Source organism: Muntiacus reevesi, chromosome 1 (genome assembly GCF_963930625.1).
Source record: "Muntiacus reevesi chromosome 1, mMunRee1.1, whole genome shotgun sequence".
Taxonomy (NCBI): Eukaryota; Metazoa; Chordata; class Mammalia; order Artiodactyla; family Cervidae; genus Muntiacus; species Muntiacus reevesi.
In genome coordinates, this window is record NC_089249.1 from 36539922 (window position 1) to 36555748 (window position 15827).

General features: G+C 39.8%; 1 protein-coding gene across 3 annotated transcripts in view; it reads right to left on the reverse strand.

Moving 5' to 3' along the window:
- Positions 1-15827, reverse strand: part of PIK3C2G (phosphatidylinositol-4-phosphate 3-kinase catalytic subunit type 2 gamma) — a 427919-nt gene that overhangs the window by 294768 nt on the left and 117324 nt on the right. For 2 of the 3 annotated variants that reach the window (XM_065940721.1, XM_065940703.1), the window contains one exon: positions 6751-6865. In XM_065940721.1, the coding sequence (XP_065796793.1) occupies positions 6751-6865 (115 nt within the window). The remainder of the gene's footprint in view (positions 1-6750; positions 6866-15827) is intronic. The other variant, XM_065940712.1, reaches the window with a different exon arrangement.

Here is a 15827-nt window from a genome sequence, read left to right on the forward strand (position 1 = left end):
AGTCTGTGGAAGGAGTTGTAAAAGAGGGGGTGAAGAAAAAGGAACCTATGCTACACTAGGACAAAAATGCACTGTGTTCTAAGGATCATGTACCAATAATATTACTGTTGCCTCACCCTAACATCACTGATAATGAAGGATAAACAGGTAATGAAATGTTAGGTAAAGTAAAATACCTTGTATGAATGAGTAGGTAAGAACTATGGCTTAAAGAAGTTCTCAAGAAAGAAATACAATGTTGTAAATATGTTGACAAAAATCTTCTTGGTTATTATGTGAACATACAGGTAGGGCATGCTAACACTTCTTAGAGTGAAAAGAGGGAAGGGGGTGAGAGGGAAATTCATGGAAGAGGGTTCCAAGGATCTTAAAAGGTGAATAACAATGACAGAAACTAAGCCCAAGGGTGGGTAACAGACAATTAAGGGAAGAGGGTAGACGCATTGCAGCCAGTGAACAGAATTCATAAATGCACAAAAGGTAAAAGCAGGACAGTGCATGTTGGAGACTACAACTTTTGAAGCTGCTGGAGCTTGAAGTCAGGGTGTGGCAAGGGAAACAACGGGAGGAGGCTGTGCTTTAGAACTTGCCTGTAATTCTCTAGGTAGTGCTGAGTTACTGAAGGGTATAAGAAGGACAGCGGTGGGTTCAGATTTATGTTTTAGAAGGATCATGCTTGTGGATTTTGGATTAGAGAATAACAAAACTAAGGACAAGGGGGAAAAAGCTGAAATATTGTAACCTAGAAGGGAAATGTTGAACTAGGGCAGACACAGTGGGGACTTGTGCGGACAGATTTGAAGAATATATGAAAGAAGAGTTGACAGGATCTATGGTGGACAGAATATGAGTATTGAGAGAGAAATGAGACAAGTGCAACAGCTAGCTGTATGTGAGTGCATGAACAATCATAAATAATTCAGGGAGTGAAAGCAATTCTCAGAGGACCATGAGCTCAATTTGGGATGTGCTGTTTTTGAAGCTGTCTACAGAATATCTCTTGATGAGGGTGAAAGAGGAGAGTAAAAAAAGCTGCCTTGAAACTCAACATTACAAAAACTAATGGCACCTGGTCCTATCACCTCATGGAAAATAGAAGGGGAAAAAGTGACAGATTTTATTTTCTTGGGCTCCAAAATCACTGTGGACAGTGACTGCAGCCATGAAATTAAGACACTTGCTTGCTCCTTGGAAGGAAAGCTATGACCAACCTAGACAGTGTATTAAAAAGCAGGGACATCACTTTGCTGACAAAGGTCTATCTAGTCAAAGCTATCATTTTTCCAGTAGTCATGTACAGATATGAGAGTTGGACTATAAAGAAGGCTGAGTGCCAAAGAACTGATGCTTTTGAACTGTGGTGTGGGAGAAGACTCTTGAGAGTCCCTTGGACTGCAAGGAGATCCAACCAGTCCATCCTAAAGGAAATCAGTCCTGAATATTCTTTGTAAGGACTGATGCTGAAGCTGAAACACCAATACTTTGGCTACCTGATGCGAAGAACTGACTCACTGGAAAAGACCCTGATTCTAGGAAAGACTGAAAGCAGGAGGAAAAGGGTGTGGCAGAGGGTGAGACGGTTAGATGGCATCACTGACTCAATGGACATGAGTCTGAACAAACTTTGGGAGATAGAGAAGGACAGGGAAGCCTGGCATGCTGCAGTCCATGGGACCGCAGAGTCAGACATGACTGAGTGACTAACACTTTCTTTCCCTGTGGTGTAAAAAAGTGTGAACTAAAGATATGGACTTAGGCATGAACCTGCAAGATATTGTAAATCAAACCTTAGGAGCAAATGAGACCCAGCAATTCCATTAATGGGTATACAGCCCGGATAAATGAAAACATAGGTTCACACACAAACTTGTACATGAATGTTCAGAGCAACTCTGTTCTTAATAGCCGAAAGGAAATAATCTAAATGCATATCAACTAATGAATGGTGTATCTACATTGTGGGTGGGGCTTCCCTGATGGCTCAGCAGGTAAAGAATCTGCCTGCAATGCAGGAGACACAGGAGATGCTGATTCAATCCCTGAGTCAAGCAGCAAATCACTCCACTATTCTTGCCTGGGAAATCCCATTGACAGAGAAGCCTGGCGGGTTATAGTTCAAAGGGTAGCGAAGAGTCAGATGCAACTGAGTGATTAAGTACGTTTCTATATTGTAATACTATTCAACAATAAAAAAAATATGAATACTGATATACGATACAAAGTCAATGATTTTTGAAACATTATGCTAAATGAAAGAATCCAGCCACAACAGAACACATACTGTATGATTCCATTTACATGAAATGTACAAAATAGGTGAATCTATAGAGACAGAAAGTATATTAGTAGTTGCTTAGAGTTTGGGACTGGAAAGCAATTGCTAAAAGTTATGAGATTTCTTCATAAAAATGAAAATGTCCTAAAACTGGCGTTGGTTGAGATTAGTTGTACATATCTGTGAAAATACTGGAAAATATTGAATTGTATACTTTAAATGGGAGGATTGTATGGTATGTGACTTATATCTCAATAAAGCTTTAGAGAAATTCTCTCAAGGAGAATATACATACTGAGAATAGCAATGGACAGCAGACAGAACCCGTGGGAACTGTCAACAGTGGGAACAAGCAAAAAACAAGGAGCGGGAGAAGAAAACAGAAAAAGGATAACCAAAGAGAGTGTGAAGAGAAACCTGAGGGCAATATCAGCAAAGTCAGAGGAGAAGAGTGTTCTGTAGTGGGGAAGTTGCTGTTGAGTCACTAAGTCAAGTTGGTCTCCTTTGTGACCCCATGGACTACAGCCTGCCAGGCTCCTCCGTCCATGGGGATTCTCCAGGCAAGAATACTGGAGTGGGTTGCCACTTCCTCCTCCAGACTTAGGGATGGAACCCACATCTCCTGTGTCTCCATTGGCAGGTGAATTGTTCACTACTGAACTCCTTTGGAAGGCCTGTAATAGGGAAGAGATAGAGCCAAAAACTGCACAGAGAGGACTAGAATGAAGAGGTATGAAAACTGGTACTGGGTTTGGCAACTAGAAATTAGGAGATTATCTGACAGCAGTGTGGTGAGGACAAATAAACCAGAATATAGTGTATTTAGAATGAATGGGGGGACTTCTCCGTCAGTTCAGTGGCTAAGACCTCGCCTTCCAATCAGGGAGTGTGGGTTCAATCCCTGGTTGGGGAGCGAAGATCCAATCTACCTTGTGGACAAAAAAACCCAAAACATGCAACAAGCAATATCGTAACAAATGCATTAAAGACTTTTAAAATGGTTCACATAAAAAAAAGACAAACTTAAAAAAAATAGAATGAATGGGAAACTAAGTAGAGAAATACAAACTAGAACAAGAGCAACATTAACTAAAACAACTCTGCTCTTAGTGCTTAAATTATGTCACTATACTAGATTGTCTTCATGTTAAGAGTTGACCCATTGGAAAAGACCCTGATGCTGGGAGGGGTTGGGGGCAGGAGGAGAAGGGGATGACAGAGGACGAGATGGCTGGATGGCATCACTGACTCGATGGACATAAATTTGTGTAAACTCCAGGAGTTGATGATGGACAGGGAGGCCCAGCATGCTGCAATTCATGGGGTCGCAAACAGTCAGATACGACTGAGCGACTGAACTGAATTGAACTGATACTAGATTGTATACAGGGAGAGGGAAGAAGTTGAGGGAGACACACATTGATCAGATCATATAATAATTTGTCTTCATGTCTGAATTCATATCTGTGCATGCATGCTAAGTTGCTTCAATCATGTCTGACTCTGATATCCTATGGACTGTAGCCCTTCAGGCTTCTCTTCTGTGAGATTCTCCAGGCAAGAATACTGGAGTGGGTTGCCATGTCTTCTTCCATGGAATCTTCCTGAGCCAGAGAATGAACCTGCGTCACTGACATCTCCTGCATTGGCAGGAGAAATCTTTACTACCAGTGCCACCTGGGAAGCTCCGAACTCAGATCTACTTCACTCTATTCACTGCTTTCAGTCTGCAGCATAGTGTGAAAAAAAGAAGGCTGACTGGAAGGAATTAAGTTCTGTAACACATTGTAACCTGCATCATACCATAATTGTCATCTTTTAATAACAGACAATCAGCAAACCACAGACCAGAAAGAAGTTGAGCAGGCATAGTACAATCCTCTCACTGTATGGAGGTGGAAAGTGACTTGTTCAGAGTCATAATGTTTACTGTTAAAGAGCTAAGACTAGACTCCGGATCTCCTGACTTGGAGCCTGATGTCTTTCCCTGTGACTCACACTGACTGCTTAACACAAACACTGGTTGCAGAACTTGCTTCTAATTTCCTCACCATCTCATAATCCTTAGGTTGAAAATTCCGCTCTAAATTTAGCTGTGTGTAATTAGAATGAGACTAGTTATTAAGGCTTTTAACTTTATTACCTTAATACCTCTTATTTTATTTTGTATATTTCATCATCAATTGAAAAAATTCTGAGACGTTTCCATCTATGTCTATACCATGTGAAATTATTTTGTAAAAGCAGATAATTGAACATTTTTTCATACTGTTGAGTGATTTCCATATCTTCTCTTTTTCTTGTAAGATAAATTATGTCATAGGGGCTTCCTAGATGGCTAAGAGGTAAAAAAAAAAAAAAAACAATCAGCCTGCCAATGAAGGAGACACAAGTTTGATCCCTGGGTCAGGAAGAACCCCTGGAGAAGGAAATAGCAATCCACTCCTGTGTTCTTGCCTGGGAAATCCCATGGACAGAGGAGCCTGGCAGGCTATAGTCCATGGAGTTGCCAAGAGTTGACTTAGTGACTGAACCCGGGCGTGAGGTAATTCTGTCCTGGCTGTAGGTCTCTACCTGGAATCTATGCTGCTGAATACTTGAAACTTCTTCAGCTTCCACTTCCAAGATCTGTGCTCCTAAAGCAGCTGATCCCCTCACTTGAGAGGAATCAAGGAAGGTCTCATCTGATAGTCTCCTTCACGTCTCCCACTCCATCTCAGCCACTAAAGACCCTGATAATCATAAATTTATATCCATAAAGCTCTGACAATGGTCAGACTTGGAAGATTTTTGTTAAGCTCAGGTGGTTTAGATCTGGCAAGAAAAAGTCTGCATTCATCCTCCTAAAGAAAGGTAGTTGTCCTGTTACAAGGAAACATCTGCTAATCACTAAGTCATCATCTGTTGAGTGTCTAGGATGCTCTGCCAAGATCCAGTCTAATCAACCATTTCTTTGGCGTGTGTGTGGCTTTATTTTTGACAACATCTGGCTTTTATTTTTTTATTTTGTATGGAGGTATATAGCCAATTAACAATGTTGTGATAGCTTCAGATGGACAGCAAAGGCACTCAGTCATACATATACATATGTTCATTTCCCCCCAAACTCCCCTCTCATCCAGGTTGCCACATAACATTGAGCAGAGTTCCCTGCACTATACAGGAGGTCCTTGTTGGTTATCCATTTTAAGTATAGAGGCGTGTATGCATCTATCCCAAACTTCCCAACTATCCCATCCCCCATTCCCCACTCCCAACCCCCGCAATCAGAAGTTCTTTCTCCAAATCCATGAGTGTCTCTTTTGTAACACTGTTTTTTTAATCACCCCATCCACAGATTAGAAGTGGCTCTTCAGCTACTGTCTAGAGGGGGAAGTTCTTTCATCTTGCAAAGTGAAAGCCATGCTTTCTTATTAGTGCTGCTTTTCTTTTCCATTTTTAACAGCTTGCTTTCCATGTTGCTAAACTTTGTCCCTCACATCCTTTACCCCAAACCTGGAAATTCTACGAACCTAGAGACTCTACTCATTTCCTCCAGCATAGTGATTCTCACTTGAGGGCAATTTTATCCCTAGAGACCATTTGACAGTATTTGGAGACATTTTTGGTTATCAGAACTGGGAAGGTACTAGTGGTACTCAGTGGGTAAAACTGAGTTAAATATTAACTCAAAACACTCTTAAATATCCTACAGGGCACAGGGCACCCCCCACAACAAAGACTCATCCCATCCAACAGGTCAGTAGTGAGAGGTTAAAAATCCTGTACTATGGAGCATGGCCCAGTTTTTCCCACGCAGATGGAGAGTCCGTATTCCCCGCATTTGCATGTATGGGAGCGGTTGGGCTTCAGGTATCTGATGAAACTGATCACCTACCAGCATGAAAAAAGTGAGGAAAATGAAAAAAAAAAACAACCTCTGAGTAGAAAGGATGAAAGCCCAAAATCATTAATCACCTTTCATTCATGATTACAAATCACAGAAAGAAGAGAGCCCTTAAGGAAAAAGGAAGGATTTGGTTTGCTGTTTCTCCCCCTACTATTCAGCTTAATGGCTAGTCATTTAGAAAACATATAACAAAAGAGATTTTAAGGCAATATGATATAATGAAGAGGTAGGTGTGAATAAGGTACCAAGTTAATAATATATACTAATGACTGGTTTTAGACAATGGAAAGAAAAATGAATATGTATAATGAGTAGACTCATGGCAACAGTCCATTCCTTTCCTTCCTGATTGTGTTGGACGGAGAATGGCTTGAAATTACTATTATATAAACTGGGAGAGAAGTGCTTTGAGAACACTGAATGCAAAATAAAAGCAATAGAGGTTTTACAGATCCCAGCAGGCTGGAGAAAGAGAAGACTATTAAAATGTGTGATCCTGGAAGAAAATTGTTTCTGTAATTGACAACAAGCTATTTATCAAGTAATCCTTGCTGTGTGTACTTTAATCTCATAGCCTGACACTTACCTGCAGGGTCACTGGGGACGGCTGACTTACATCCCACACTCCTGGAGCGATCATTTCCATGGGAGGCTCACTTTGCAATGTCATGCTGAATAGCACAGACCCGAGAATGGATCTGCTGCCAAAGACAACACACATGGACAGAGAGAAGTCATTTTAAGAGGGAAGCTACTATTATTTATAAATTAAAAGATATATATAAACACAATTAGCTTCAGTAGCTTTACTCAGTAGTTAAAAGAGAAATAGGATATTCCACAAATCTAGATACTGATGAATGGTTCGTTTCTAATAATACCACATGCGTGGCTATATCTGTAGATGCCTACATTTATTTTCCACAAGAGAAAACTGTTTCCACAATGGTTTCTAACAGGTAGCATTTACTTTTAATTTCCAACAATGCTAATTACAAGATGGGACCAAGAATCTCAAGTTTATATTCTTGGAGTTATGACTGCCTTAAATCAATAAAGATGTTAATAACTCTTAAGAATATTTTTTTGCTTCATAGGGTGACTAAATTCCCTGGGAATCTTTAAAGATATGAGCTCTAAATTTATAGAAAGAAAAGATTTAAATTAGCATATAATTTGCAGATCAAAGTAGTTGTGGAACTTCATGGAGGAAGTGGTTCTTTATTCATAAATAGAAAGATTATTCATATTCTGAATATTTAAACCTATGTTGTAAATTACCATAGTAAATGAGAGTGAATACAGGAAAGACTTTAGACAGGAAGAATTCAAGGATTGTTTTAACAGCTTCAATAACATCCAAATTCACAGAGGCTTATAGGAATTAAAAAACAAGCTATACCTGGCTTGTATATATGAATAAGATTATTGGTTAAAATGTTCTACTGATCACTGGAAACAGTCTTTGATTAACATACCAAATTAAAACTGTAGAACTTAAAGTCAACAAGATTAAAGTTTATATAGAATTTTAATTCATTAAGCAAGTCTTTGGAAAATAACATAGAATTCTACCTTGCCATTTAATGGACAAATATGCAAAGTAAGAGGAAAAAAATCCAAACAAAGTTTTCTAAACCCATAGCTTCTTGAGGCTTGGCTTCTTTAGCTTTCATATTAAAAGATACTATTAGAAAGTATACAGGGAAGTATAATTTTAATCATTACTGTGCAGATATTTTTATATAACCCAAGAATATTCTTTTAACAGGATGAATTTTGAGTCATTTTTATCCCCTTCTTCTATCCTCACCTCATCTAGAAAAACTTGAGTTTTGTTTTTTTGTTTGTTTTTTGGTATAACAATACCAGGGACCAGTATTAGCCAATACCAGCATTAGCAAAAGTAGTGTCAAAGCGTTAGCTGCTCAGTCGCATCTGACTCTATGTCACCCCATGGACTGTAGCCCACCAGGCTCCTCTGTCCATGGAATTCTCCAGACAAGGATAGCCATTCCTTTCCCCAGGGGATCTTCCTGACGCAAAGGTAGAAACTGGGTCTCCAGAATTGCAGGCAGATTCTTTACTGTCTGAGTGACCAGGGAAGCCCACAGTATGTTAGCAAGCTAAAAGTTAACTCCATGTAGATAAAGATTAGAAAATTATTCCTGTGGTTTTCTCTTTTACCTTTCAGAGTATATAACTTTGCCCCAAATGGTCTGAAGCATCCATCTTCTTGGGAAAAGTTGTGGATTAGTTTCAGCCAGAATGCAGAAGAGCGCTATAACTGAAATTGGAGGGCTCAGATGCTAATGTCCTCCACAGTATTTACAGAAAATACGCCTATCCATGGTAGAGTAAACGGGAGTGTAGGAAGGTGAATGTGGCATACTGGAAGGAGAATGTGGCAAAAGAAAAAGCTACCACTTCCTGGCAATTTAAGTTGGTGGGAAGCAGAAGACAGAGAAAGAGGGGACAGTGTGATCATGGTATCCCAAGTTCCCCTCTTCTGCCCATAGGAAGGCAGATGAGGAGGAGTGTTTAGTAAGTGAGCACAGCCTAATGCTGAAGGCAGAGGGGGCTCCATTTTATGCTCTGTGCTTCAGATCTGAGAAGAAAATCATTTCTTGAGCTGATCCTGTACAGACTTGAAGAGTGACCTTCAACATGGGGCCACATAATACACAGGCCAAAGGAACTCGTGTTCAGCTTTATTGGATTTTTGGTTTCTTTGCAGAAGAGATGGAATCTAGACAAAGTTGAAGATGCTTGTGTGAGAACGTTTCCATAAAGGGAGTCAGGTGGTGGGGACAAAGGTCTTCTACAATAAGGGCATCTGGTTAGACCATTTGAGCTGAGGTCAGCTCGGAGTCCTGTGTGGATCTATGGTGCCTGAGAGAGCCCCGGACACCCTGGAAGTGTCAGTTAGCCCTAGACAAGTTGGGAGGGTGCCAATCACAGGCTACAATAGATGGAACAAACAACCACCAGCTTAAAAATGCCTTTGATTTGGATATCGTATGTCACTGGGCCAAATAACCTGTTTCTTTTCTGATCCTTTGTATCCAGATTTCCCAGGTGACGCAGTGGTAAAGAATCCACCTGTCAAAGCAGGAGATGTGGGTTCTATCCCTGGGTCCGGAAGATCCCCTGGAGAAAGAACTGGCAACACACTTCAGTATTTTTGCCTGGAGGATCCCATAGACAGAGGAGCCTGGTGAACCCAACAGACAGAGGAGCCTGGCAGACTACAGTCTTCGGGATAGCAAAAGTTAGACATAGCTCAGTGACGAAACAACTGACCTCTTAAAGACTTAGGGTGTCAGGAAGCTGAGTGATTGAGCATTTTATCCAAAGGAGGCTGCAAAATTCCAAAAAGACCTATTTAGATGATCAAATTGGCTAATTTTTTAGTAATCAATGGAAAGTCTGTCCTCCTCCTTAGTTACAGGGTGGGAGCTCATGAGGAAAGGTGTGATATATCAATTGCACTTTTTCTTCACATCTAAGTTGTGTAGTGAGCTATATTTATGGCCCTACTATATTTAGACATCTTGGTCATACTTCACTCTGAAAATCTGAGTGATCTAAGCTGATTCCTACAAATAATGAAGAGACTCAAGAATAACTGTGAGTTACCTGTCATTTGTCTCCTCAGATGGAGTCTGGATCAATAGTCACCCTGACCTTAACCCTGAGTTGTATGGGCACAGTGAAGTCAGAACTCTTGATTCAAGTATATGTATGAAAGGATGCATCAAGAGATAGGACATAGAGAGAATGAACAGATAGTTGTCCAGTTAAGGTTAATATGATACATACTTTAAGACAATTCTGAGGGAAAGGATGTTTGGCACCATTCTTTGGGTTCTCTGTGGGCAGGAAATTACCTAATTTATATTCTGACAAGGGGCCTTTTTCAATACTGTAAGCATGACTAAAGGACTACATTTCCATAGACTTCTGTGACTAGAAAAAATGAGCGTGAGGAAGATGATCAGTGGAATCAAGGGGTTTAAAGAATGCATCTTAGGGTTGGTGGTCTCAGAAAAAAAGGATGAAAATGGAAAATTTTAATATCCAAGTTGGTGGGATTCACCAGTAGGTTTTACATTACAATGCCATGCAAAGGTTTATGAAGTCAGTTAAAATTAAGCAAACAAAACAAAAACATGATGAAAGCAAAACATACCAGAAACAGTTTCACAATCGTGGAAAGAGCACCAGATTTATACCAGGACATCTGTATCCTGTCTTCATTAGCAAGCCTTAATTTGCTTAATTTTTTTGAGCTTCTGACACAAAATCAGTAGTTTTTGAGCTTTATATCTGTCTTCATGTGGCCTTGTGTTTGGGGGAGTAGATTTTAGAAAGGTGATGTTGTGCTGTGGTATTCTTAGTCACTCAGTCATGTCTGAGTGACTTTGCTACCCCATGGTCCATAACCCACCAGGCTCCTCTGTCCATGGGGATTCTCCAAGCAAGAATACTGGAGTGAGTTGCCATGCCCTCCTCTAGGGGATCTTCCCAACCCAGGGGTTGAACTCAGGCCTCCCGCATTACAGGGGGATTCTTTACCATCTGAGCCACCAGGGAAGCAGAAAGGTGCTGAGGCGATGGCAAATTGTTGCTCAGTTGTTAAGTCATGTCCGGCTCTTTGCCACCCCATGCACTGAAGCCTGCCAGGTTCCTCTATCCACAGGATTTCTCAGACAAGAGTACTGGAGTGGGTTGCCATTTCCTCCTCCAGGGGATCTTCCTGAACCAGGGATCGAATCCATGTCTCCTGCATTGGCAGGTGGATTCTTTACCACTGAGCCACCAGGGAAGCCCTGGCAAAGAGACAGGAATCTAGAATTTCAAATGCCACCCTGCCCACTCCACCAACATGTATATGGAATGTTCATTGATCTTATATGTGGAGATTTTGAATAAGATGTCATTAGCAAAGGACTATGCTGATAAATAACATTTCTATCCTTAGTTTAGTCCAGTTCAGTCACTCAGTTGTTTCTGATTCTGTGACCCCATGCATTGCAGCATGCCAGGCTTCCCTATCCATCACCAACTCCTGGAGCTTACTCAAACTCATGTCCATCCAATCGGTGATGCCATCCAACCATCTTGTCCTCTGTTGTCCCCTTTTCCTCCCACCTCCAAACATTCCCAGCATCAGGGTCTTTTCCAATTACTTATTTCTTCACATCAGGTGGCCACAGTATGGGCGTTTCAGCTTCAGCATCAGTCCTTCCAATGAACATTCAGGACTGGATTCCTTTAGGATGGACTGGTTGGATCTCCTTGAAGTCCAAGGGATTCTCAAGAGTCTTCTCCAATATCACAGTTCAAAAGCATCAGTTATTCGGTGCTCAGCTTTCTTTATTGTCCAACTGTCACATCCATACGTGACTCCTGGAAAAACCATAGATTTGACTAGACAGACCTTTGTAGGCAAAGGAATGTCTCTGCTTTTTAATATGCTACCTAGGTTTGTCATAGCTTTCTTTCCAAGGAACAAGCATCTTTTAATTTCATGGCTGCAGTCACTATCTGCTGTGATTTTGGAGCCCGAAAACTAGTCTCACTGTTTCCATTGTTTCCCCATCTATTTGACATGAAGTGATGGGGCCAGATTCCATGATCTCAGTTTTCTGAATGTTGAGTTTTAAGTAAACTTTTTCACTCTCCTCTTTCACCTTCGTCAAGAGGCTCTTTAGTTATTCTCCACTTTCTGCCATAAGGGTGGTGTCATCTGCATATATGAGGTTATTGATAGTTCTCCCTGAAATTTTGATTCCAGCTTGTGCTTCATCCAGCCCAGCTTTTCTCATGATGTACTATGAATATATGTTAAATAAGCAGCGAGACAATATACAGCCTTCGCGTACTCCTTTCCCTATTTGGATCCAGTCTGTTGTTCCATGACCAGTTCTAACTGTTGCTTATTGACCTGCATTCAGATTCCTCAGGAGGCAGGTAAGGTGGTCTGCTATTCCCATCTCTTGAAGAACTTTCCACAGTTTGTTGTGATCCACAGAGTCAAAGACTTTGGCTAGTCAATAAAGTAGAAGTAGATGTTTTTCTGGAAATTTCTTGCTTTTTCGATGATTCAATGGATGTTGGCAATTTGATCTCTGGTTCCTGTGCCTTTTCTAAATCCAGATTTCAAGCTGTTCAGAAGTTCTCGGTTCGTGTACTGTTGAAACCTGACTTGGAGAATTTTAAGCATTACTTTGCTAGTGTGTGAGATGAGTGCAACTGTGTGGTAATTTGAGCATTCTTTGGCATTGCCTTTTTTTGGTATTAGAATGAAAACTGATCTTTTCCAGTCCTGTGGCCACTGCTGAGTTTTCCAAATTTTCCTGCCTATTGAGTGCAGCACTTTCACAGCATCATCTTTTAGGATTTGAAACAGTTCAACTGGAATTCCATCACCTCCACCAGCTTTGTTCATAGTGATGCTTCCTAAGGCCCACTTGATTCGCATTCCAGGATGTCTGGCTCTAGGTGAGTGATCACACCATCGTGGTTATCTGGGTCATGAAGATCTTTTTTATACAGTTCTGTGTATTGTCACCACCTCTTTTCAGTACCTTCTGCTTCTGTTAGGTCCACATCATTTCTGCTCCTTTACCTGTTAAGGCCATACCATTTCTATACTTAAGGGTCCTTTAAATTTCAATATTGTACAAATTCCTATGCCTGGATAAACCAAATGAAAATCTGTAGCACCAGGAGAATAGATGGGCTAGCTGGCCCTCTCTGGCCCCCTGTTTCCTCAGACAATTAAAAAGCATGTTTAGAATAAATTAATTACTCCCATTTTTAAGTATAGGATTCTATGCATCCATGATTTGGCATTCTGGAGCCAGCACTTTCAGAAGATCTGATCCTATAAAACTCTTTGAGACTCTGACTCTCATAAATCTAACAGGTTTCATGGCCAGAAAGAGAGACAAGATCCCCTCCTGGTGAGGTTTTCACAGCTCATTCATGAAGCAGAGCATGGCATCTAAGGGCAGGAAGGGAGGCAGCTTGAAGTAGGAAGATGTGTGGACAGAAGTCAACCCTCCATTCTGGTTCTCGTTCTATTCCTAAATAGCCCAGTGACCTCTAGCCAGTCCCTTGACTTTCTTTCATCATAAAGATCTTCATGTATAAATAAGATATTTGAATTGAGCTCTGAGAGTCTTTATCCTACAGGATGGAAGAATGATAAGGCATTTTTATCTACAACTTGTTTTTATTATTTGATTTTAAGGGTATATCTGAAATGACAATACATAGTGGGGTCAGGGTTGGCTCCTGAGACAACAGTCTCAGGAATAAAATTGTATTATGATTTACTTAGGCTTCTTTTTAAATTCTACAAAAGAGATTCTCATTTTCTTGCATTTTAACTCATCTCAGGAACTCTGGAACTACTGATGCCAGGGCTTCTTCACAGACCAATTAAATTAGAATCTTTGGGAGAACTTGGGTTTTGGGTTAGTTTTAAATCTCCCCAGGAGATTCTATTGTTCAATCAGGGTTGAGCATCTTTGCATTGAAGGAGTTTACTGCAGTTTAGAAATGCTAAGTAAGGACCACACTATTTGTTTTGAATTTAAGTAGGGAAGGTAGCTCATAGAAATGACTAAGGTGAGAACAGTCCTGTCTTACTGCAGCGGAGGCATTGGGAATACAGATATGGTATAAGCCCTGTCTGCAAAGGAGAGGAATATAAAACTTTTGTGGGCAACATTTTACCTTTGTTCTTGACACATGTCTTTTTAAAAGAATTGAAAGTGAGTTTATGTGCTTGAAAATGTTGAACTTTATTTTTATTTGTGCATACTCTTGATGCAGCCATAACCAATACATGTGAGTTTAATCTTGGTTGGTTCTTCTGAAACCCACCTCTGGAAACCACAGAGATAGAAAGCCTTTAAGTTCGCATATTTTCAAGTCGTGTGTATCTTGGAAAAAATAAAGACATAAATGCTCATTACAGCTCCACACGACTAGGTATGAGCAATTTGAACTGAAATAAATGACAGAACTGACACCAAATGTTTATGGGCAGGGGTCATCCTGTGAAAGGAAATGAAATTAAGTGACTTATTTGATGTGATCTTGAACAACCTGCATTACATAAATTGGGTTAGAATCTTTGTAACTCAAAGCAATGAACACAATGGGAGTTATTACATCTCCCCAACTGGCCACGTGATGGATTTCTGATGTCTTAAAAAGATCTAAATTTCTTTATGTTGTTTAGCCCAGGAGAGAGCAGATTTTCTGATTTTCATAAGAAATGATCTTTCGGAAACACTCCCACAAATGCTTACTGACATTCTCTTTGAAGTAAGTTGTGTTTCTGCGATGTCTCAGCATCCACAATTTTGCCATTTTCCCTTAGGAAAAGCACTTAATATCAGTCCCAGATGGCATTCCTTAAAGATACGCATTGTCTCTATTCACTTGCCTCTAAAATGCCTACCAAAGGTTAAGTGACAGATGACAAAACAACATGGAGGCAGCATTTTACTGTCACAATAAGCATGTAGAAAAAAGCCTTGAAGATTAGTTTGAAAGACAAAAACATTCCAGATCTTTAATATATTTAACAAGGTTTTGATTACCTGCTATGTACAAAATAATGTGTTAGAGGTAATAAAATGGATTTTTTTTTCAGTGAATAGCTACAAATGTATTCTACAAACATTTTAGATCTTACAAATACTGCAGATGAAACTTTAAAGAAACTCACTCAGGAGAAGGAAAGGCACCTGTGCAGCTGCTCCCAGTGAGAAAGTAATGAAAGTTCTCAGCCCACAAATCAGATTTTTGAAATATCTGCTAACAGCAGTTGGTATTCCTGTTAGGGTTGAACTGTTCCTGATAGACTTTTGAGATCTTATTTCATTCTAAATCTCCTATAGAGATTGATTTTCTTCCAATTCAGTTTAATAAACAAACCTGTACTGATTGCCTATTTATAAGAGGTACCATATTAGATGACAGAAATTACAAAGAAAATACATTCCCTGTGCTCACACATGTGGAAACTGGCTATAACATGAAAACAAATAAAAGAGCAACAAATATACACACACAAACATGCACACCATGTCATAATTAATCCAATAGAAATTATTTTTAACATGTACTACAGAGGACTTTCCTGTAGACCCAGTGGTTAAGACTTGTGCTTCTACTGCAAGGGGCACGAGTTTGATCCCTAGTTGGGGAACTAAGATCCCACATGCCACAAGGTGTGGCCAAAAGTAAAACAAACAAGCAAACAAAACCAAAATACATATCACAGTTGCTTTGATGACATTTTATTTATACTGACTAAAAGTGGGAACTAAAACCTGATAAGAATTTTGTTAAGATTTTTATATTACCAAATCTTTCTAAAAGAGCAGAGGCAGAAACACACTTTATAATAATATTAAAATAACAACACAGGTTCTAATTCTTCAAAAGTTTTTTTTTTTTTTTTTTAAACAGTTTGATTCTAAAGCAAGTTTTGTCAAGGGAACGTAACTAGGATGTTTTAAAATATTTTTCTTTAATGACACAGAAAATCACATTACTGACTTTCTTAAATATTCTAAGTATTAATAATTTCAAATCCTTAATCCTTACCATTAAATTGACAACTACTTTTTCAGT